The 25,272-nt window shown below is 42.3% G+C and overlaps 1 protein-coding gene across 6 annotated transcripts in view; it reads left to right on the top strand.

Moving 5' to 3' along the window:
• pds5b (PDS5 cohesin associated factor B) overlaps positions 1-25,272 on the top strand; it is a 251,107-nt gene that overhangs the window by 124,521 nt on the left and 101,314 nt on the right. For all 6 annotated transcript variants that reach the window (XR_005463248.1, XR_005463249.1, XM_038818808.1 and 3 more), the window contains 2 exons: positions 10,172-10,317; positions 11,555-11,706. Coding sequence is in view for 4 of the 6 variants with exons in the window: in XM_038818808.1 (XP_038674736.1) it covers positions 10,172-10,317; positions 11,555-11,706 (298 nt within the window). In the remaining 2 variants the exon portion in view is untranslated. The remainder of the gene's footprint in view (positions 1-10,171; positions 10,318-11,554; positions 11,707-25,272) is intronic.

The raw sequence follows: 25,272 nt of genomic DNA, 5'->3' as shown, positions 1-25,272 counted from the left end.
TGGACACTACACTTGTAGTGTCCCCCAACCCTCCACCTCTTTTAACCTAAGGGGTAGAGTGAATAACAGGTAAGCTCTTTCTTTCTTTCTTCTTTTTTTTATCTAGAGGGAATGGCAGGGAAGGCAGTGCAATGTTCCTCCTGCAGAATGTTTGAGGTTGGGGACGCCGTCAGTGTCCCTGCTGATTTCACCTGTGGGAAGTGCACCCATCTCCAGCTCCTCAGAAACCGCGTTGGGGAACTGGAGCTGGAGCTGAATGAACTTCGGATTATTTGGGAGGCAGAGGTGGTCATAGATAGTAGCTTCAGGGATGTAGTTACTCCGAAGAATAAAGATAGATGGGTGACGGTGAGAGGGGCTGGGAGGAAGCCATCAGTGCAGGGATCCTCTGTGGTCGTTTCCCTCAGTAACTAGTATACCGTTTTGGATACTGTTTAGGGGGACGACCTACCAGGGGTAAGCCACGGTGAACGGATCTCCAGCACTGAGTCTGTCCCTGTGGCTCAGAAGGGAAGGAGGGAGAGCAGGAGAGTAATAGTTATTGAGGACTCGATAGAGGGACAGATAGACGGTTCCGTGGCAGCGAAAGAGACTCACGGATGGTATGTTGCCTCCTGGGTGACAGAGTCAGTGACGTCTCGGACCGTGTTTTCAGAATCCTTAAGGGGGAGGGGGAACAGTCACAAGTCGTGGTACACATCGGTACCAACGACATGGGTAAAAGAAGGGACGGGGATTTAAAACAGGAACTTGGTGAGCTGGGGTGGAAGCTGAGAGCCAGGACAAACCATGTTGTCATCTCTGGTTTGTTGCCGGTGCCACGTGCTAGTGAGGTGAGGAACAGGGAGAGAGTGCAGATAAACACGTGGCTGCAGGGATGGTGAAGGAGGGAGGGTTTCGGGTACGTGGATAATTGGAGGACATTCTGGGGAAGGTGGGACCTGTTCAGACAGGACGGTTTGCACCTGAACCAGAGAGACACCAACATCCTGGGAGGTAAATTTGCTACGGCTCTTCGGGAGTGGTTTAAACGAATTTGTCAGGGGGCTGGGAAAACGAGCTGTAATCCAGAAGCCAGTGTTGAGAGTAGTGAGGTACTGAGGAGGGTATCAAGGTCGCAGGAGTGTACCGGCAGACAGAAAGGTGGGTTGAAGTGTGTCTACTTCAATGCAAGGAGCATCTGGAATAAGGTAGGTGAACCTGTATTGGTACTTGGGACTACGATGTTGTGGCCATTACGGAGACATGGTGAGAACAGGGACAGGAATGGTTGTTGGAAGTTCCGGGGTATAGATGTTTCAGTAAGGAGGGAAGGTGGTAACAGAGGTGGAGGAGTAGCATTGTTAATCACAGATAGTTTAATGGCTGCAGAAAGGCAGTTCGAAGGGGATCTGCCTAGTGAGGTAATATGGGCCGAAGTTACAAATATGAAAGGAGCGGTCACATTATTAGGAGTTTTCTATAGGCCCCCAAATAGTAATAGAGATGTGGAGGAAGAAACTGCAAAACAGATTATGGATAGGTGTGGAGGTCACAGGGTAGTTGTCATGGGTGGCTTTAACTTTCCAAATATTGATTGGAACCTCTAGGTCAAACAGTTCGGATGGGGCAGTTTTTGTACAGTGTGTGCAGGAGGGTTTCCTGACACAATATGTGGATAGGCTGACGAGGGGAGGCCACATTGCATTTGGTACTGGGTAATGAACCGGGCCAAGTGTTTGATTTGTTTGTGGGAGAGCACTTTGGAGATAGTGACCACAATTCGGTATCTTTCACTATTGCAATGGAGAGGGATAGGGCCATACGGCAGGGCAAGGTTTATAATTGGGGGAGGGGTAATTATGATGCGATTAGGCAAGAATTAGGGAGCATAAGATGGGAACAGAAACTGTCAGGGAAAGGCACAAATGAAAAGTGGAGCTTGTTCAAGGAACAAATACTACATGTCCTTGATGGGTGTGTCCCTGTCAGGCAAGGAGGAAATAGCCATGTGAGGGAACCATGGTTCACAAAAGAGGTTGAATGTCTTGTCAAGAGGAAAAAAGAAAAGAGTATGTAAGGATGAGAAAACAAGGTAGCAAGGAATGAGCTTAAAAAAAGGGGTTAGGCGAGCTAGAAGGGGGCATGAGAAGTCCGTGGCAGGTTGGATCAAGGAAATCCCCAAGGCTTTTTACTCTTGTGTGAGAAATAAAAGAATGACCAGGGTGAGGGTAGGGCCGGTCAAGGACAGTAGTGGGAACTTGTGCATGGAGTCAGAAGAAATAGGAGAGGCTTTGAATGAATACTTCAGTGTTCACCAAGGAGAGGGGCCATGTTTTTGAGGATGAGTGTGATACAGGCGGGTAGGCTGGAGGAGGTAGATGTTCTGAGGAAGGATGGATTAGCAATTTTGAAAAACCTGAGGGTCGACAAGTCCCCTGGGCCAAATGGGATATATCAAAGGATTCTTTGGGAGGCAAGGGATGAGATTGCAGAGCCTTTGGCTTTGATCTTTGGGTCCTCACTGTCCACGGGGATAGTGCCAGAGGACTGGAGAGTGGTGAATGTTGTATCTCTGTTCAAGAAAGGGAATAGGAATGACTCTGGTAATTATAGGCCAGTTAGTCTTACTTCGGTGGTCGGTTGTTAATGGAAAAGGTCCTGAAGGAGATGATTTATGACCATTTGGAAAGATGCAGCTTAATCCGGGATAGTCAACACGGATTCGTGAAGGGTAAGTCTTGCCTCACAAATTTGATAGAATTCTTTGATTAGGTAACTAGGTGTGTGGATGAAGGTAGAGCAGTTGATGTCGTATACATGGATTTTGGTAAGGTGTTTGATAAGGTTCCCCATGGTCGGCTCATGAAGAAAGTAAGGAGGTATGGGATAGAGTGAAGCTTGGCCAATTGGATAAGTAACTGGCTATCACATAGAAGACAGAGAGTGGTGGTGGATGGAAAATTTTCAGACTGGAGACCAGTTACCAGCGGAGTACCACAGGGATCAGTGCGGGGTCCTCTGCTATTTGTGATTTTTATCAATGCCTTGGAGGAGGGGGCTGAAGGGTGTGTCAGTAAATTTGCTGATGACACCAAGATTGGTGGAGTAGTGGATGAGGTGGAGGGCTGTTGTAGGCTGCAAAGAGACATTGATAGGATGCAGAGCTGGGCCGAAAAATGGCAGATGGAGTTTAACCCTGATAAGTGCGAGATGATTCATTTTGGTGGGAAAAATTTGAATGCAGATTACAGGGTCAACGGCAGGGTTCTGAGGAATGTGGAGGAACAGAGAGATCTTGGGGTTCATGTCCACAGATCTCTGAAGGTTGCCACTCAAGTGGAGAGAACCGTGAAGAAGGCTTATAGTGTGTTCGCGTTTATTAACAGGGCGCTTGAGTTTAAGAGCCGCAGGGTTATGCTGCAACTATACATGACCCTGTTGAGAGCACATTTGGAGTATTGTGTGCAGTTCTGGTCACCTCATTATAGGAAGGATGTGGAAGCATTGGAAAGGGTGCAAAGGAGATTTACCAAGATGCTGCCTGGTTTGGAGGATAGGTCTTGTGAGGAAAGGTTGAGGGAACTAGGGCTTTTCTCTTTGGAGCGGAGGAGGATGAAAGGCGACTTAATAGAGGTTTATGAGATGATGAGGGGGATAGATAGTGGACGTTCAGAGATTATTTCCTGGAGTGGATGTAGCTGTTCCAAGGGGGCATAACTATAAGATTCAGGGTGGGAGATATAGGAGGGATGTCCGAGGTAGGTTCTTTACTCAGAGAGTGGTTAGGGTGTGCAATGGACTGCCTGCTGTGATAGTGGAGTCGGACACTTTCGGAACTTTCAAGCGGTTATTGGATAGGTACATGGAGCACACCAGAATGACAGGGAGTGGGAAAGCTTGATCTTGGTTTTGGACAATGCTCGGCACAACATCGAGGGCCGAAGGGCCTGTTCTGTGCTGTGTTGTCTTTCTAAAAAAAAATAATAAAAAAATCTCAGTCCGGAATGGCTTACCCCTTATTATTAGGCTGTGACCTCCTAGATCCCGACATCCCCAACATCGGGAACGTTCTTCCTGCACCTCGCCTGTCCAGTCCCATCAGGATTTTTATGTTTCTATGAGATCTTCTCTCATTCTTCTAAACTCCAGTGAGTACAAGCCCAGTCAATCCAGTCTTTCTTCATATGTCAGTCCTGCCATCCTGTGAATTAGTCTGGTGAACCTTTGCTGGACACCTTCAATAGCAAAAATGTCCTTCCTCAAACTAGGAGACCAAAACTGCACACACTACTCGAGGTGTGGCCTCACCAAGACCCTGTATAACCGCAGCAAGACATCCCTTCCCCATACTCAAATCCTCTCGCTGTGAAAGCGAGCATGCCATTCGCTTTCCTCGCCTTCTGCTGTACCTGCATGCCAATCTCAGTGACTGTTTCACCATGACACCCGGGTCTCTTTACACTTTCCCTTTTCCTAAACTGCCACCATTCAGATAATAATCTGCCTTCCTGTTTTTGCCACCAAGTGGATAACCTCATATTTGCCCAATGATATTGCATTTGCCAAGGAGTTGCCCGCTCCGCCAGCCTGTCCAAGTCACCCTGTAGTCTCTGCATCCTCCTCTTAATCTTCTGATCTGCCACTCATCTTTGTAAGTTTAATACTGCCTTTAAGTTTATGAAGGGGACATCCTGTTTGACAAACTTCCTGGAGTTTTTTGAGGGCGTAACTAGCAGAATAGATAAGGGTAAACCAGTGGATGTGGTGTATTTGTATTTTTTTCAGAAAGCCAAGTCCCACACAAGGTAGTGTGCAAAATTAAAGCGCATGGTATTGGGCGTAATATATATTGTCATGGATTAAGAACTGGTAGATAGGAAAGAGTAGCAAGTGGCAGGCAGTACCTATATTGATAAATTCAAATTACTGCAGATGCTGGAATCTGAAACAAAAAGAGAAAATACTGGGCAATCTCAGCAGGTCTGACAGCATCTGTGGAGAGAAAAGGGAGCTAACGTATTCATGATTTGGATGAGGGAACCAAATGCAATATTTCCAAGTTCGCTAATGATATACTTGATGAGAATGTAAGTTGTCAGGAAGCAGTGGTAGTTTCAAGTGATCTGAGTTTATATTGTCAAATGTTAGAAATAAGGTATAGATTTTAAGTGGGATTAATTTAGTGTTTCTCTGTAGGAAAGGATAAAACTAGTTAGATTCCTGTTAAACAAAGGTGTTTGCATGTGTGGGGGTTTTTGGATTTCCGTTCAAACGGTGCCTGCACTGCTGAGAGTATGACGTGGAAAGTAAACATTAGTTTGAAGAAAGAATGAGAGCTTAGCAAGCAAGGGCCACTTTAGGAAAGATGGGTGTTGTGATTGTGTTTAACTGAACTTCAGGCAGTTGGAACTTAGCAGAGGGAGAGCAGGTAGCTTTCACAACCCTGCTGGAAGCAGGAGAACCATAGAATGGAGTAATGGGCAAGCAAGCTAGTTCCAGAAACTAGGAAATGAAAACGAAAGATGTTTCCATGAAGATTGAAAGGAAAACTGGAATTTGAACAGATAGAACTGGGAAGAGCAGAGCTGATTAGGTTAGCTGGTAAAAAGCTACATATCTTAAGCAATTGTCAAGTTTTGAGTCCTTATTTCCAGCCTTTGAAACAATCCTATTGTGTAGGGGACTGGGTACCTGAGAGTTTGTGTGGAAGCTTGGATGCAGTATGTGGCAATTCAAGACAAACGAATACTGCCGTGAGAGTTGTAAATCCTGGAAGTGGATCCTTACTCAAACAATTGAGAGAAAGCATTGTTTGAGTCTATTTTGGAAATGTTTGTGCAATCATCTGGGGGATTTTAAAGAAAAATTCACAGAAGTTCAATTGGGTAACATCCGCCACTTGGTTTCTGAATGAGGTGTTGTCTGACCTGAATTAGCCTATTGGGTTACAGGGATCGTGCATTTATTGAGAACATTATCGCAGAAGGTATATTTGTAACCGATGTCGGTGTTGTAATTGGTGTGCATGTGTGAAGATCAGTGGAAATGAAGGAGAATTGTATTATAGTCAAACTTTTGATGTTTTTTCCTGTGTAAAAAGCTAATTGGTAGTCCTGTGTTTGTTCATTCATGTGATCTTTTCTCATCCAATAGTAACATAATTGGGATTGCAGCAGAGTGCTTGGGAACATGAAGAGGCTTCAGGGTGATTTAAATAGATTGAGTGAGTGGGCAAATACATGGAAGATGCAGTATCATGTGGATAAACAGGAAGAGTTCCATAGCAGAAGGAGAAATAGTATTATTTAAATGGTGATATATTGGGAAATGTTGACGTATAAAAGGATCTGGGTGTATCAAGTACACCTGTCACTGAAAGCAAGCAAGCATGAAGGTGCAGCATTTAGGAAGGCAAGTGGTATATTTGTCTTCATTGCAAGAAAACTTTGAGTACAGGAGCAATGATAGCTTACTGCAGCTGTACAGGGCTTTGTTGAGAGCACTGCATTGTGTAATTTTGGTCTCCAGTTCACCAGACTGATTCCTGCGATAGCATGATTGACATTCAAGGAGAAATTGGATCATCTAAGTTGTATTCACTAAGGGGATCTTCTTGAAACCTATGCAATTCTGACCAGGCTGGACAGACTGGCTGATGTTTACTTTGGCTAGAGGGGGCTGGGGTTCAAGATCAAGGGGTCACAGTCTCAGGATACAGGGTAGGCTATTTAGGATGAGATGAGGAGAAACTTCTTCACTCTCTGGTGGTGAACCTGTGGAATTCTCTAACAAAAGGCTGCAAAGGCAGAGGGGAAATAGATTTCTATACACTAAAAGCATTAAGGAGGGTGGGGAGAGAGCGGGTGTATGGTGTTGAGAGACTATATGGCGGAGCAGGCTCGATGGGTCCAAAAGCTATCTTGCTCTAATTTTCAATGTTTCTAGTTACGGCCTGGGAAACCGAAAAGGAAAAATCGAGCTTTCATAAATTTAACCATTCTGGGAAACTATTGTGTATCATCCAACTATACTAGTCAATTATAGTTGGACTGTTGTTGTCTCTGCAATTCACTGTACATGTTGTGTTGTAGTAATGCTATTTAAAAACCCTGGATACAAATACATAACCGGCAGTATGTCTGCTAAAGCTATAATTGAGATAATCATTGATTTTACCCATTTATTTGGTTATAGACAGATGGCTAATTAAATATTTGTTTGGAGGTTCCCTGGTGTGCACATAATTTAATGAGGGCTGATGCTTAGTCCTAGCTAACCAAGTCATTGGACATAGTGGGATACAATGATGTAATTAATGATCAAAGCCAGGTCTGTTCGTAGTTTTGCAATCTGCGAGAACGGTTTGGGTTGAACAACGGTTTGCCATATAATTTGAGTCAGACAAGACAGAAGAATATCCGTTCCTAATTAAACAGCTTTTCAAAAACCCACAAATCCATTTTAATAGGTGAAGTTTAAAATCTCTGGGAGTAATAAACTAGATAAACGAATATTAGAATATTGAGGTTATTTGGCTTTATTCATGTCAAAACTAGGTCTGCATTAATAATCTGATAGGCAGATGATATGCGTAAGCTTCAAAATGCATGGGTTATTCTAACTTCTGTTTATTCATTAGTAAGTCCATGCTGAGCTTGCTGAATGTTTAAAATGTTGATATTTGCAAATTCTATCTTGTCATGAAATGAAATTTTTAAAAATCTATTTCAAATTTTTACTTTTCACATTGCATCCTCCAATGTGTTTTAGTATGCCTGTGGAAAGTGTATATTACTGAATCTAAAGTAAGCTAATTATTGTATTAACCTGCCAACTGCAACTGCTGGACTCGTACCAGGATATTCAATATTAAAATTTTAATTTGCATCAGGAAAGCACTGATTTGGAGGTATGTTGGTTAGTCTGTTATTATTAAGACAGGTTTGCTGTAAGCAGAGTAACAGGAGGAAGCTGTTCAGCCTGTGGGGCTTATCCCACTGTTCAATAGGACATGACTGATTTGTACCTCAACTTCACTTGCTCTTTGAAACACTTACGAATAAAAATCTATTTGCTGTCACAAACCAACTTGAACTCAATGAACCAAAAGGTCTCTGTTTATGACTCCATGACCACGACCATAAAAGGTTCAACCCACCATTCACAGCTTCTTTTGTGGGAAAAGAATTGCAGAAACCAAAGAGAAAATGCTGGAAAGTCTCAGCAGGTCTGGCAGCATCTGTAGCGCGAGAAAAGAGCTAACATTTCAAGTCCAGATGAGCCTTTGTCAAAGCTTTGACTAAGGGTCATCTGGATTCAAAACATGTTAGCTATTTTCTCTCCCTGCAGATGCTGCCAGACCTGCTGAGATTTTCCAGCATTTTCTCTTTAGTTTCAGATTCCAACATCTGCAGTAATTAGCTTTTATTAAAGAATTGCTGATATTTACAACCATCTTGTGTAATGTGTTTCTTGATTTTGCTCTGATGGCCAAGCTCTAAATTTTATATTATGCCCTCATGTTCTGAATTCTCCAATCAGGAGAAATAATGCTGTTATTGAACAGTAAGTACTTTAGGCAAAAATACCATCAGTTTAACTAGCTACTACTCAACATAGGGGTGCAGTTTCTGTTGAGGTGAAACTTATTTAATTTTCTTACTTGTATTTGAGAACATCTAACAGAGCACAGATGAGGCACTACCAATTATTTGCAGAACAGAATAGGTGAAGAATAAGTACAGAACAGAATAAATATTAGTAATGTTGGTGAACTGTTAACTGTCCAAAATAAAGTACAATTTTAAAAATGATTGGCAGGAAACTTTCTGAAGCCCACTATCTTTTAATTTCCTCCTTCTCTGGGAACCAGTGCTTGAGAATTCTTAATTCAGAGGGCAGAAACCTATCTGACTCTCTCTATTTGTAAGTTGTGTTGACAAAACGTGCATGTCTACAGGTAGGTTCTGCTAGCCTTTTCTTCCTCCACTGAAATAAAATAGTGCTTCATGTAATAGCCCATGTTCTAAAGCTGATTGTGGAATCTAATTCAACCTCTTCTAAGATCGGTGTGGATTTTTCCTCTGACACAAAGCCCACTTTGTCCTGTCCAGATGTGATCTCCTGAAATAATTCTCTTTAGTGTATTTTACTCCATTTCACACTGGTGTAATTCCCTCCTACATTTCTCTGCGCCTCGCGTTTCTTTTTCCGTCTTTTAAAAATGCCCTAAAACACTGACCAAGATTTCTTTCTCAATATTTTCATGGATGACTTGGGTGTTAATTTTGTTTGCTAAACTCCTGTGAAGCACCTTGAGATATTGTACTTCATTAAAAGGCAATTTATAGATGCAATTTGTCTTTGTAATTCCACACAGTGTGCAGTCTCAAGCCTGGGAATCTGTCCCAGTATCTTGGTTTAACTGGTTTTGAGGATTATCCAAGGATTTACATGGGAATGGCATTCGGTAACTCTGTTTCCTTTTGAAAAAATTTTTCAGTAAAAGAAGCACCTGAATGCCTTTACTTGATCTTGTCCCCTTCCCCTGGGATGGGAGCATGAGCTTTGGTGACAGTACTGAGTGTGCTTCACTACACTTTTCTTTTAAAAGCAGTATTCAGCCAATATAAATGTTGAGCTGCTTTTTATTTTAACCCTGTCCTGTGCAATAAATTTATTTCTGTTACCTACTGGATTCAGTGAAACTGAGTTTCAGATTCCAGTATCCGCTTCAGTTCCAGAATTTGCTTCAGCATGATGTACTTGAGGAAGTCGTCAAGTGTTATTTGCAGCTAACCTCTTTTATTTCACGTGTTTGCAAAAGTCTACAAATACAGTTCCATTTTTCCAGAACTTTTGCAATTTGTTCTTCTGCCAAATGTTTTACCATTATGTATTGCTACAAAGACTTTGTTATCAGCTTGTAAAGCAAGAATGAAGTAAAAATGTTGGATATTCTCATAAACGCACCAATGAATATTGATAGGGATTCTATACTCCAGTTTTAGAAGGGGTATGTGGATATGTTTTATTGACCAATAACAATGTTTAAATGAACTGTGAAGAATATAATGAGATTCCAGAACCTTTGATCAGAAAGTGAATGTAATATTTTACTGAACAGTGTCCAAGTGACTTGCAAATAGGAAATGTTTGGAGCTGAGCTGTAAAATTTTATCTTTCACAGAATTTCTCAAAGTCCGATCACACGATCCAGAAGAAGCAATAAGACACGATGTCATTGTATCCATTGTAACGGCTGCTAAAAAGGATCTCTCACTTGTTAATGACCATCTGCTAAATTTTGTAAGAGAAAGAACGTTAGACAAACGGGTGAGAAGATTACAACTTTATTTGCTTCCCCATTACACTTTTCCACCAAACTTTCAATCTGGGCTGCCTGCGACTCCTCTTTTAATATTGCTCCCCAAAAGTTTGCGAGCAGCTTGGAATGATGGCCCTTTTTTTTTTGGCTGCCTCTTTTTCCTTTCTCGACTTCTCTCCTGTCTTCATTTTGTTATGATGTGGAGATGCCGGCGTTGGACTGGGGTGAGCACAGTAAGAAGTCTTACAACACCAGGTTAAAGTCCAACAGGTTTGTTTCAAACACGAGCTTTCGGAGCGCAGCTCCTTCTTCAGTCACCTGAAGAAGGAGCTGGGCTCCGAAAGCTCGTGTTTGAAACAAACCTGTTGGACTTTAACCTGGTGTTGTAAGACTTCTTACTGTTCATTTTATTAGGTACTGGTTCTTAGCTGTTTAGTATGTCACTGCTGACGTCAAAATATCACCTACATGGTGAAATAGAACTGCAAAATTGCTTCCTGTCATTGCTGCTGCAGAAGACTTTGTGCTTCAGTGTAATAGCCTGATGCTAGAAGCCCGAGTTGTGGATACTTTTTTTCCAATTAGGATTTTAAAACGATTAGTAGGATAGATCAAATGGAACCACATATTTCTCGAATTGATAGCTATGTATCAGGTTAATGTCAATAGTTCTGGTGAGAAGAGGAACTGATGTATTGAAATAGCTGATGTCACCTACTTTTAGTTTCCTCCCTAGTATGAGATTCACTTTGCTGCAGTTTGTGTAAGAACTCTGAGCACTTCATGCCCGGACCACATGTTGCTCACGTTAGAACTCCAATCGCCTGGGTGCCCATGACTACGGGTTTTCTAGTCTGCCTCATTTATTTTATAGCTTGACCAAATGTCCTTTAAGTCGTTACTTATCAGAATTTAGATTCTGCCTGGGCATTACTTTTACAGTTTAGTTAATAAATGCTTTTAGCAGCATGGCCATAAAGCTGCTTGTTGCAGCCTGGCTCAATCCGGTGTCTGTACTGCTAACGCTCTTTGTAGCCTGTTGCTGTGGGTTACTAATTGTTCAATATTTCAACGAGAGGTTTTGTTTTGTCTTGTTCAAAGAGTTGCATGAATCAGTTCCCCATGCCCTTTAATTAGAATATGGATTTAAGCTCAGTTATTTGCATTTTTCTTTGCACGTTTATGTGCACTCACATGCACCCAATGGTTTCTTTATAAAATAATACTTTTTTTTTTCCTCCTCAGTGGAGAGTGAGAAGAGAAGCAATGATGGGGCTGGCGCAGATTTATAAAAAGTACTGCTTACAAGCTGAGGCAGGAAAGGAAGCATCCAAACAGATTTCATGGATTAAAGACAAGCTGTTGCACATATACTATCAAAACAGCATTGACGACAAGTACGTGAATATTTTTGGGGGTAAATGTAGTGGAGGTGATTTGTAAAAATGACCAACTTTGCAGAAATGTGTCATGGTTACACCTATTATTGCAGTCTGATGTAGGAATTTCTGATAATATATTGTATTATATGTATCTGGTGCAGTAATGGTTAAAAGCCTGGGTTAGTGTGTATGTGACTACTGTAGTAATGTTTTTAAACTTCCTGGTCTGAAAGATGGCCAGGCTTTATGGCTGAAGAAGGTGTAGTTAAGGCTTTGTAAAAGTAAGATCAACACTATTCATGTATAGTGTTTGCCTAAATAGGGCTAATGGATTCCTGCTAATAGAAAGAAAGTTACTTGGGGAGTAGAAGACATTGTATTTTGCCGGTCGTAGTGCGGCATGGTGGCGCAGTGGTTAGCCCTGCTGTCTCATGGCGCCGAGGACCTGTGTTCATTCCCGGCCCTGGGTCACTGTCCGTGTGGAGTTTGCACATTCTCTCCGTGTCTGCTCGGTCTCACCCCCCATAGACCAAAGATGTGCAGGATAGGTGGATTGGCCATGCTCTAAATTGCTCCTCAATTGGAAAAATAGTGGGATAGAGATGACTAAGTTTAAAGGGAGGAGCTCGGGGCTGCAACAATTGTGTACGAGTTCTCAGTTTTACGTTTTTGGCTGGAAGACCAGCTGAGAAACAGTTTTTGAAGAGTACAGCCAGAGATTCTGCATATTCTGACGGGTGTCGGGTTTCTCTCTTCAACCAGTCTCAAAAGATCTCTCGTCAATGTACGGCAAGTAATCCTGCATTAGCTGCCTCCAGTTAAAAGTAGATTTTGACCTGAGATGGATTTGCTTGAATGACAATAAAAAGATAGCAGTTAGGAGTCGGTGTTTCATTTTACTGTTGAGCATTGTTTAACTGGTAATTGAAAGCTATTTCTTGTACGATAAAGTTTGTTTAAAAAGTTTCTTTAAATATACCATATCCCTATTTGTGAGTGGAGTCACACACACCTGGAGTGAAGTGTCCTTTCCTTACAATCTTACAAATTAAACAAAATATTGGGTTTTCTGTCCGGTATCCTAGCAACTGTTGGGGTCTGGTCTGGGATCTCAACAGCAGAGATGGGGGGGGGGGGGGGGGGGTAAGTATCTGCATTTTGGATCATCGGGATATCTTGGTGATACTAGGCACTTAATGACATCCTCATTACAATTATATTTTTTGCTGGAAATATGAAATAGAATACTCCACTTTAATGCAGACCATATTTTTCTTGTCCCTCTTCAGCATCTCTAACACCTTCCAGCTCTGATGAATGATCATTGGTCTGAAACCATGAACTTTTTGTGTGTCTCCACAAATGCTGCCTGATATTTCAGTTATAAAATTTTCCGGATTAAAACAATGATGGAAGTAATGTATTTTTTTTTCCTGTTTGCACATGCCAAAGATGAACACCACTTTCAAAATAGGAAAATCCTAAAACTGACACTTGATGAAGATATTGAATATTGGTGACATCATGGACCCACCTCGCACTGTATTAAATGCATGACCCTATTGGCTTCTGTTTGTCCTCGATTTTGCTACTCTAGCGGACAACATTTAGCTTGTTCAACATACTGGTATGTCACAGAATCATAGAATTGTTAGAGCACAGAAGGAGGTCAGTTGACCCATCATGTTTGCACTGGCTCTCTAAATGAACATCGTCACTTAGTAACTTTTCCCCATACCCTTGCATATTATTTCTATTCGAGTAATCATCAAATGCCTCAATTGAAACTGCCTCTCTCACACTTCCAGACAGTGCATTCCAGACCCAAACTACTTCTGTTTTGTTTTCTTATATCACACTTGCTTCTGTGCCCTCTTGGTCTTGATCCTTTTACCAGGAGGAACTGTTTCTCTGTATCTACACTCTTTCCAGCCCCCTCATGATTTTGAACATCTCTGTCAAATCTCCTCTTTTCTCTTCAAGGAGAACAGTACCAACCACTACAATTTATTCTCATCATTGAAGATTATCAACCCTTGTAAACCTCTTTTGCGCTCTGTCCAATGCTTTCACATCTTTCTTATAGTGTGGCTCCCAAAACTGTACACAGTTCTGGGAGTACACTGCAGGAACTCACCAAGGTTCTCTACACAACACCTTCCAAAACACGACCACTACCATCTTGAAAGACAAGAGCAGCAGGTACCTGGGAGCCCCACCACCTGGAGGTTCCCCTCCAAGTCACTCAACACCCTGATTTGAAATTTTTCACTGTTTATTCACTATTGCTGGGTCAAAATCCTGGAACTTCTTTCCTAAGTATATCTACACCACAAGGACTGCAGTGGTTCAAGAAGGCAACTCAACACCACCTTCTGAAGGGTAACTAGGGATGGGTAATGAATGCTGGCCTAACCAGTGATGCCCACATCCTGTAAAAGAATTTTAAAAAGTATTCCGGGTGAGGTGTAATGAGTGTCCTGTATAGGTTCAGCATAACCTCCCTTGTTCTTAAAGTATGCCGAATATATAGGTAAAGAATCAGAGAAGTGCTGTACGTAAACATTGGTCATTATAACTACACAATGCACAATCAAACTATCCTCCTTGTAGCCTAACCCCCTTAATCTAGACTGTGTCTAGTTCTTTAAAGAATGAGATGAATGGTCGACATGTCTGGTAGAACATCCCTATCGAGCCTCTAATGGCGTATTTAATTTTCTCCACGTGTAGGAATGACATTGTATCCTCCAACCATGTGGATGCTTTAGGTGGTGTGGGAGATCTCCAATTGAGCAATACTCGCCTCCTGGCTATCGGAAGCAAAGGCGAGAACGTTTGCCCCTACCCCCGAATGGAATGCTAGTGAGTCCCAAGACCCCAAATATTGCTGCCAGTGGGCAAGGTTCTCCGGCCACCTGTAAAATCAAAAAAGGAAACCCATTAGTTGGCAAGTTTAGGACAAGACTAAGAAATGGCAAGATTAGGGAACCATGGATGACGGGTGAAATTGTGAGACTAGCTAAGATGAAAAAGGAAGCATACATAGGATCGAGGCAACTCAAAACTGATGAAGCTTTGGAGGAATGTTGGGAAAGTAGGACAAATCTCAAACGCGCAATAAAGAGGGCTAAAAGGGGTCATGAAATATCTTTGGCTAACAGGGTTAAGGAAAATCCCAAAGCATTTTATTCGTATGTAAGGAGCAAGAGGGTAACTAGAGAAAGGATTGGCCCACTCAAAAGACAAAAGAGGGAATTTATGCCTGGGCTCAGAGGAAATGGGTGAGATTCTTAATGAGTACTTTGCAAGTGCTGGTTTAGCTCACCAGGCTAAATCGCTGGCTTTTAAAGCAGACCAAGCAGGCCAGCAGCACGGTTCGATTCCCGTACCAGCCTCCCCGGACAGGCGCCGGAATGTGGCGACTAGGGGCTTTTCACAGTAACTTCATTGAAGCCTACTCGTGACGATAAGCGATTTTCATTTTCATTTCAATGGTATTCACAAAGGAGAGGGACAAGACGGATGTTGAGGCTAGGGATGGATGTTTAAATACTCTCGGTCAAGTTGTCATACGGAAGGGGGAAGTTTTGGGTATTCTAAAAGACATTAAGGTGGACAAGTCCCCAGGACCGGATGGGATCTATCCCAGGTTACTGAGGGAAGCGAGGGTCGAAATAGCTCGGGCCTTAACAGATATCTTTGCAGCATCCTTGAGCACGGGTGAGGTCCCGGAGGACTGGAGAATTGCTAATGTTGTCCCTTTGTTTAAGAAGGGTAGTAGGGATAATCCAGCGAATTATAGACCTGTGAGCTTGACGTCAGTGGTAGGCAAACTGTTGGAGAAGATACTGAGGGATAGGATCTATTCACATCTGGAAGAAAATAGACTTATCAGTGATAGGCAGCATGGTTTTGTGCCGGGAAGGTCATGTCTTACAAACCTAATAGAATTCTTTGAGGAAGTAACAAAGTTAATTGATGAGAGGGAAGGGCTGTCAATGTCATATACATGGACTTTAGTAAGGCGTTTGATAAGGTTTCCCATGGCAGGTTGATGGAAAAAGTGAAGTCGTATGGGGTTCAGGGTGTACTGGCTAGATGGATAAAGAACTGGCTGGGCAACAGGAGACAGAGTAGTGGTGGAAGGGAGTGTCTCAAAATGGAGAAGGGTGACTAGTGGTGTTCCACAGGGATCCGTGCTCGGACTATTGTTTGTGATCTACATAAATGACCTGGAGGAAGGTATAGGTGGTCTGATTAGCAAGTGTGCAGATGATACTAAGATTGGTGGAGTTGCAGATAGCAAGGGGGACTGTCAGAGAATACAACAAAATATAGATAGATCGGAGAGTTGGGCAGAGAAATGGCAGATGGAGTTCAATCCAGGCAAATGCGAGGTGATGCATTTTGGAAGATCCAATTCAAGAGCAGACTATATGGTCAATGGAAGGGTCTTGGGGAAAATTGATGTACAGAGAGATCTGGGAGTTCAGGTCCATTGTACCCTGAAGGTGGCAACGCAGGTCGATAGAGTGGTCAAGAAGACATACAGCATGCTTGCCTTCATCGGACGGGGTATTGAGTACAAGAGTCGGCAGGTCATGTTACAGTTGTATAGGACTTTGGTTCGGCCACATTTGGAATACTGCGTGCAGTTCTGGTCGCCACATTACCAGAAGGATGTGGATGCCTTGGAGAGGGTGCAGAGGAGGTTCACAAGGATGTTGCCTGGTATGGAGCGTGCTAGCTATGAAGAAAGGTTGAGTAGATTAGGATTGTTTTCGTTGGAAAGACGGAGGTTGAGGGGGGACCTGATTGAGGTCTACAAAATTATGAGAGGTATGGACAGGGTGGATAGCAACAAGCTTTTCCCAAGATTGGGGGTGTCAGTTACAAGGGGTCACGATTTAAAGGTGAGAGGGGGAAAGTTTAAGGGAGATGTGCGTGGAAAGTTTTTTACGCAGAGGGTGGTGGGTGCCTGGAACGCTTTACCAGCGGAGGTGGTAGAGGCGGGCACGATAGCATCATTTAAGAAGCATCTAGACAGGTATATGAATGGGCGGGAACAGAGGGAAGTAGACCTTGGAAAATAGGAGACGGGTTTAGATAAAGGATCTGGATCGGCGCAGGCTGGGAGGGCTTAAGGGCCTGTTCCTGTGCTGTAATTTTCTTTGTTCTTTGTTCTTTGTTTGCTAGTGTAAATGAACAGCGATCTCACTTGTTCTCCACATCTCGAAAGAGCCCACTGATTCTTGCCTTAGTCCAATGTGTTCTATGCAATGCTTGAACTGGGTATATCAAACCAAACTGGAGATCCTTTTTGTATAGAATGGATTTCACCATTGAAGGCTACTCTCCTTTGCCAGGTCCGCAGATGAGTCTTGATATAACCAAACAGAGTGGTCTTCCCATCTTATCTCTTGGTGCTCCCTGGCTCAGCGAATGACCTGTTCCTCCTTCTTAAACTCATGGAACCTGACAACCGCATGCGGGGATTCCCCAGTACAAAGTTTCGATCGCAATGAACGGGGGGGATTGCAACATTGACAGCGGTGATCAATTCTAAAAGATATCGCATCAGCAGAGACATAACAATGGTATCACGTGATGATCAGTGGTGATATGAAAGGTGGCATTTTAAACAAAGAACCTATAACCAAATCCCAAGATATGGAAGACTAAATGCAGGGACAAGGGAGAAGTGCGCCTAAGAAGAAAGATTAAGGAAAAAGTTGAAAAAGCTTCCCTACTGATTTGGTCGTTGAAGAATCCATCAGTGAGTGGAGGTCCACTGTAATGCAGAGTGAAAAGAAACATCTGGCAAAGATTGGTGAGGAAAAACTGAAAATAAAATTGCAAGATCCTGAGTGATGCAGCATCAAAGAACTTGGGTTAGTTCATGAGACAGTGAGCAATAATTACAATACAGAAACTGCACCTGGCAGTCTCTGGATTGGCAAATTGCTGCAATGGGGTCTTGAGTTTGAAAAAAAGACAGGCCAAGTAGAGGAAAAAACTACAGAGTAAAGGGGATGCTGAATAAAGGGCAGGCAGTGCAGAGGAGAAAAGGGCTGTCACTTTTAAGGACTCTGACTGCACCATGACACCGCCAAAACGCCCAGTCAAGAAGACCTGCAGAGGTAAAAGAAGGAAACTGAAATAATTGCTCAGAAAAGAGGCACTGCTGTTTAAGTTTAAATTAAAACAAAGGGCTGCAATTGCAGGGATCCTGAAAGAGCACAGGAAAATCCAAGAAACTGACAGCTGGAGTGGAGGAAATAATGACTACTATGCTGACTGCTTTAAAGAGGAAATGACATTTCGAGCTCTAGCAAGAAAGAAAAAAGAGCAGTCATGGACAGAATATTACGTGCCCCCAGTGAGGGCAACGAGAGATCCCAGAGGGAGGGTGAGAAGATACCACAAGAGGGAGCACGATGGATGGCAGTGTGGAGTGAACAGATGGCTGTGGATGCAGAAAAGCTGTCTGAAGAAACTGTAAAGAAGCAAATTCAGCAGACAGGAAAATGTTTGCACCAGAGCTGAACTGGGAAGCGCAAGATTCAAGCTCTATATGTACTGTTTGAAAACACATGACAAACTTGTCAGGATGTTTGAGAACTGAACAAATGAATTTCAGAGACAACGCAAAGGTAACCATGAGGAAATAACGACTTCAATTCCATTATTGGCAAATAAAAGCAGGAATTGGGAAAATTCAACCAAGCTCAGCTGGCAGAAAAGGTAGGCAAAGAAGTTGATCCTGAAAGACTCCCTTGAAGAGTCGATATGTAGCCATGGAGAAAGAGAAACTAAAAAGAACGTTGGGTTACTTCAGAAAAAGCTGCTTGGAAAATATCCGTGGCAATAGCACGATGCGCTAAAACCCACAGTGAATTCAGTTGATTGTCGGCCAAGATAAAATGCAAAAGGAATGTGTAACCATTCAGCAACATGAAGAAATGAAGACTGTCTCAAACAGCAGGATGGAAGCACAGCAGAAAAAATTGACTGTTTAATTACAAGAAAGCTCAAGATGAAGCAATCAAGCTTCACGGGAAAAAAGGAAATCAAGTTGAAGGATCTTCACATGTTACAAGAATTCCTTCGATCAAAGTTTGCTCTTTTGGAAAATTAGACGGAGAAGCAAATTTAATTTTAACGCCACTCTGAACAAAACAGTTGGCAGAGGAAGCCATAAGCTGGAAACAGACTGAAGAAGCAGTTGAATAAAAATGAGGAGGCATTGAAAGGAAGCCAAAAGCTACAAGGAACAGACTGGGAGCTAAAGAAGCAGTTGAATGAAAATGAGGAGGCATTCAAAGGAAAGTTGTTGAACTTTCCAAGCTGCAGACCAAGAATGAAAAAGCAGAAATAAGATTGGAAAATGTAAATCCGACGCTCAAGCGCAAGGAACTAGAAGAAGAAAAATGCATAAGTTTATAAAGCGGTTTGAAAATAAAATCGCAAACCAATGTTTGGCTGACATTGTGAAACTAGTTTAAAAAAGGTTCCAATTGCAAAGCTTGTATGTTCAGCAAGAACAGGGCGGACACGGAAGGAAAAATAAAATTTGAGTCTACTTTTTAGAAATGGACGGAATACAAGTTCCCCAGTCTCCAAAAAAAAAAACAGGCAAGCTGTTAAAGAGAAATACAACTTGAAGGAGTGCTAAAAGCAAATCAAATGAAGGTGACCAATTATCAGAAGTCATAGAACGATACAGCGCAGTACAGGCCCTTCGGCCCTCAATGTTGCACCGACATGGAAAAAACTAAAGGCCATCTAACCTACACTATGCCCTTATCATCCATATGCTTATCCAATAAACTTTTAAATGCCCTCAATGTTGGCGAGTTCACTACTGTTGCAGGTAGGGCATTCCACGGCCTCACCACTCTTTGTGTAAAAAACCCACCTCTGACCTCTGTCCTATATCTACTACCCCTCAATTTAAGGCTATGTCCCCTCGTGCTAGCCACCTCCATCCGCGGGAGAAGGCTCTCGCTGTCCACCCTATTCCTCTATTAGGTCACCTCTTAACCTTCTCTCTAACGAAAACAATCTCAAGTCCATCAGCCTTTCCTCATAAGAAGTCATACTCCTAAGATTCCTCCAACAGATGTGAAAGAACTGTTGAGCCTCCAAACAATAAAACCAGAAGTGGAGCTGGGAGAAGGGATAGGATAGCATGTAAATATTATATTGCAAATAGTTGCACTTTGTTGGAAGGGACGAAAGCTTTCTTTTGGGGAAAAGGGGGATGTTGTCTTTGTTGTATGTGCCTGCATGCCATTATAATATGAAGGTGCTCAGCAGATCAAGGATTTCTTGGGACTGGAGAATAGCACCACCCATGGCATGATGTATAGAGTCACACTCTAAGCAGCTTGCATGGAGCAGCACCATGCATGACTATGTCTGCGATGTATAAATAGTTAGGGTTAACAATGAATGGTTCATATTTAAACATCCACATCTCGCGTTTCCAATTGAGACATCAGAAACAAATGTAGTCCAGCAAAGAACAAAGAAAAGTACAGCACAGGAACAGGCCCTTCGGCCCTCCAAGCCCGTGCCGACCATCCTGCCCGACTAAACTACAATCTTCTACACTTCCTGGGTCCGTATCCCTCTCTTCCCATCCTATTCATGTATTTGTCAAGATGCCCCTTAAATGTCATTATCATCTCTGCTTCCACCACCTCCTCCGGCAGCAAGTCCAGGCACCCACTACCCTCTGTGTAAAAAAAAAAAACAAAACTTGCCTCTCCTCTAAACCTTGCCACATTCTCGGGCACCTTAAACCTATGCCCCCTAGTAATTGACCTGGGAAAAGGCCTCTGACTATCCACTCTGTTTATGCCCCTCATAATTTTGTAGACCTCTTATCAGGTCACCCCTCAACCTCCGTCGTTCCAGTGTGAACAAACCGAGTTTATTCAACCGCTCCTCATAGCTAATGTCCTCCATACCAGGCAACATCCTGGTAAATTCTGCACCCTCTCTAAAGCCGCCAAATCCTTCTGGTAGTGTGGTGACCAGAATTGAACACTATACCCCAAGTGTGGCCTAACTAAGGTTCTATACAGCTGCAACATGACTTGCCAATTCTTATACTCAATGCCCCGGCCATACTCAATGCCCCGGCCAATGAAGGCGAGCATGCCGTATGCTTTCTTGACTACCTTCTCCACCTGTGTTGCCCCTTTCAGTGACATGTGGACCCGTACACCTAGATCTCTCTGACTTTCAATACTCTAAAGGGTTCTACCATTCACTGTATAAACACCTTGTTACAAAAGGCACCATGTACTGTTGGGTGTAGAAAAGGTTCAACCTCAGCTCTTGAAATTCAATTTAACATATAATGTCTGTGGGCAGTTTTTCCTGTTTTAATTACCAAAATAAATCGTCATGATTCTTGTGAAATTCTTATCGTCTAGAAGACCGTGTAGTTACTTATGGCACTGACAGCAGCAAAGTTTTGTACTCAAGGCAACAATTGGCAAATCAGCACCAGGTATTCAATAGGGAAAAATAAAAATGAAAATTGTTTGAACCTGCAAGCTGGATGTCATCTAGTACAGTGGACAAATGCTTCTTTATAAGAACCAGAACTTGCTTTAACTTTATGGATAATGTCTTTGCCAGTTTATAGTCTAGAGATGTTTGATAAAACTGTTGGGTATGACAAAGACTTGGCTTTTTGTAGATTGTAAACTTGCTGCATTCTGCAATGTTTAAACAAGGATTTTTTAAACCAAACTATGTTAACTAGTCTCCAATCCGATAGCATTACAGCATATTTGAAACTGTCAGTGGAATGCCGTATATTGTTGTCTTGATCATCATTATGTAATTTGATGGCGTTTATTTTGGGCTTGTCTTTCTGCTTTGTTCCTTCACTTGGTGAGAAAGAATGAAGGAAAAAGGGTATTAATTTTTAATTGTGCCTCTTCTGGGCTATTTTAACATACCATGGCATTGTGACACCAGAATGTCTTAGTGGCTAACATGTACCAGAAAACTCTGGTGTCATAATTCATGAGACAAAATATCTGAAGGCAAATGTCTGTGATTATATATAAATTCAGCTGTTAAGTAAACCTTTTTATACTATCCCAGTTCGGTCATTCACTGCAATTTATAGTATCATAAAAAATGTATGAAGTGTTGCAGAACTTCAAACGAGTTTGAGATCATCCTGTTGTAAACCATAAATACTAGTTTCAGTCTTTGAATACAGCTTTTTCTTCATGCAAACATTAAGAAATGTACATTCTCGGGCATTCTGCGGATACATTTGCTATTCTAACTCCAGACAGAGCGCAGTTCAGAACCTATATTTTTTTTTCCAAAATGCACTTTCTCGAGTTTATGTATAAGCTCACTTATAGTGGTGAAATAATAGTCTCAAACACAGAAATTACCATATTCACACCACTGCACAATTCTTCAATCATCGTTTTACAACCATGAATGTATGCAACTTGCTGACAAAACTACTTGACCTCCTGCTGAGTGCACTATTGCTTTCTGACATTTTTTCGGATTTCCTTCTCTCTGGAATTTCCTATTCCTCCAGCTAATTGGGTTTGCTAGTTAAGGAGCTTCCTTTTTTAAAAATTATTCATGAGATGTGGACATTGCTGGCTGGGCCAGCATTTATTGCCCATCCTTAATTGTCCTCGTACTGAGTGGCTTACTACTCCATTTCAGACGGCATTTAAGAGTCAGCCACATCACTGTTTTCCCATGTCCGTTAGAACAGAACACTTGCCCCAATGACCGTGGTGACTATTTAAGGACACTTGCACCTGTGGTCATTCCATAATTAATTTGAAGTTCGTTACCAAGGTAAATTTGGTAACCAGAAGTTGGCATAACCGTCTCAAAAAAACAATCATTGATTTCTTGGCCGTCACCAAACACAGATGTAAGTTTTCAACTTTGCAGCTATGTTAATACCATAACATCATAGAAATGATACAGCACATATTGTCCATGCCAGTCCAACCTGCCCAGAATTCTAGATGCTCTGACATCCCGAAGACTGCGTCAAATAGGCACGGCTCCATCTTTACTCCCACAACCCTGGACATTGTCTCACAATAGTCTGTCCGAGTGTGGGGCAGGACCAGAACATCTATATACTCCGCCTCCAGAAAGAATCTGCTCATGCATGCTTTCATGAGGTGCACTCTGCACCACCTTGAGCTGTATCAGGCTTAGCGTGGTGCAAGAGGAGGTGGAGTTGATCCTGTGCAGCGCCTTTATCCAGAGTCCTCCCCCTATCTCTATGCCCATCTCCTCCTTCCACCCCCCCTCCCAAAATAATTTTGAGTGGCGTCTTGAGCTTTTCTATAAGTTGTCCGTAAATGTCACCACACTTATCTTCTCCTACCCAGTCTTCTCCTACCCAGCCCAGTCCTATCATTGTGTCCAAAAGTGTGTGTCCAGGTAGCTGGGGGAACTTTTCAATGGAGTTTTGGGATTCTCCACCACCAACTCATGCAGCGAATTCCAGGCCCCCACCACCCTCTGCATAGAAAGGTTTTACCTCATGTCTCCTCTAATCCTCTGCCACTTGCTTGAATCCATGATCTCTGGTTTATAAGCTTTCTGCCAAAGGAAACTGGTTCCTCCTGTCTACTCTTATCTTTACCCCTCATAAATTTTGTATACCTCCATCATGTCACCCCTCTGCATTTCCTGTTCCAAGGAAAACAACCCCATCCTCTCCAATCTCCTCTGCTATAATTCTCCAGTCCTGGCAAACTTCTAGTAAATCTTCCATGCACTCTCTACAGAGCAATTGCATCCTTCCTGTAAAGTGACCAGAACTGTTGGGGGTGGGGGGGGGGGGGGTTTCGTTTATTTTTTTGGGATATAGTTAATAAGTGTTGCTGCATGTTTGTCTCTTTGTTCTATTGTGTAATTTGGGGTTAATTATTTCAGACATGTAGCAGAGTGGCGCAGTGGAAGCCTGCTGAGCCCATAACTCAATTCGTTATGATGATTTTGTTCAATATGGAATTTTTAAAATAAATTACATTTATAAGCAGTCCAGAGAAGGTTAATTTGGGAAGAAGTTGCATTATGAAGAAAGGTTGGGCTTGTACCCATTGGAATATAGGAGAATGAGAGACCATCTTATCGAAACATGAAAGATCCTGAGGAGAAACGAAAGAGAAAATGCTGGAAAATCTCAGCAAGTCCGGCAGCATCTGTAAGGAGAGAAAAGAGCCAACGTTTCGAGTTCGATGACTTTGTCAAAGTGATCCTGGGGATGCCTGACAGGGGGGATGCGGAGAGGATTTTCCCTCCTTGAGGGAGTGTAGAACTAATGGACAAAATTTAAACTAGGGTTTCCCATTCAGGACTGCAATCAGGAGAAATTATTTCTCAAACTGTCGTTAGCCTGAAAAATCCTCTTCTCCAAGTGCGCAGTAGAGGCATTGAGTTTTTGATTGACAAGGGAATTCAGGATTATGGGGGACGGACAGTTAAGTGGTGTTGAAACATAATCTGATCAGCAATGGTCTTGTTGAATGGCAGAGAAAGCTTGATGGGCCAAATCTCCAGTCCTTCCAGTTTTTGTGTTCTTGTCTTGATCTTTGGAAAGTTTCTATCTTGATGACCCAATTAATTTTTCAGCACCATATCTTTCAAAGGATATACTGCTCTTGGGAAAGAGTACAGAGCACATATTTGCCAGAATGATACTGGGACTCGAGAATTGAGTTATTACATAGACAGAACAGGCCTCAATCCAACCAGTCCATGCAGGTGTTTTGTTCCACTCAAGCTTACTCCTTACTGTTTTATTCATATAAATTATCACCATAACCAGCTACACCCCTCTTTCTTGAAAACTTATCTTGCTTCTTAAATGCAGATATACTATTTGCTTCAACCACTTGCTGTGGAGCGAGGTGAGGTGACAAAGTTTCTTAGTTCTCTATTACATGTTTTGGTGATAATCTTCTATTGATAGCCTGTAATAACTGCTTCCCCACAAGAGAAAATATTTTCCCTGTATCCACTTGATCAAATCCTTTCATAATTTTCAAAACTCTAATAGGTCACTCTTTCATGCCTTGCCAAGAGAAAAGAAACCCAGTCTGATGATCCTTTCCTGATTCTGTTATGATCCAGTTAGAAACTCGCAACTTTGTTTAAAGCAAGCAAAGTTTGAAATCCCAGTTACCCACTAGGAGAATAAAGCCAAATGTTTCCATGGTTTTAAACAAAATAATTTCAATTCACAAAGTCAGAAAAGACAATTCACAATATCTATTTTATACTCTTAACATTCAGATTTAACATGAGGTAAATATGAATAACAGGCAAACTGTGGTCAAACTCACCACAAGTGCACTTTAACTAGCAGTTATGACCAAGGCAGATACTGATTTCTCAGCAATCTACCCAGACATCAGTGACCATTTGAGTCACAATTTCATAAAATTTCTTCTCCTTCAAGGCTTTCATTAACCTCTGACATCTCTCAGAAGCCACTCTGACTGCCTCAATTACCAGCTAATAGTTCAATTTCCTCTCCTGAGACTGTTC

The sequence above is a fragment of the Scyliorhinus canicula genome, chromosome 14 (genome assembly GCF_902713615.1).
Source record: "Scyliorhinus canicula chromosome 14, sScyCan1.1, whole genome shotgun sequence".
NCBI classification, from domain to species: Eukaryota; Metazoa; Chordata; class Chondrichthyes; order Carcharhiniformes; family Scyliorhinidae; genus Scyliorhinus; species Scyliorhinus canicula.
Note: the sequence above shows the minus strand (reverse complement) of the source record. Positions and strands in the feature narration are given on the sequence as shown.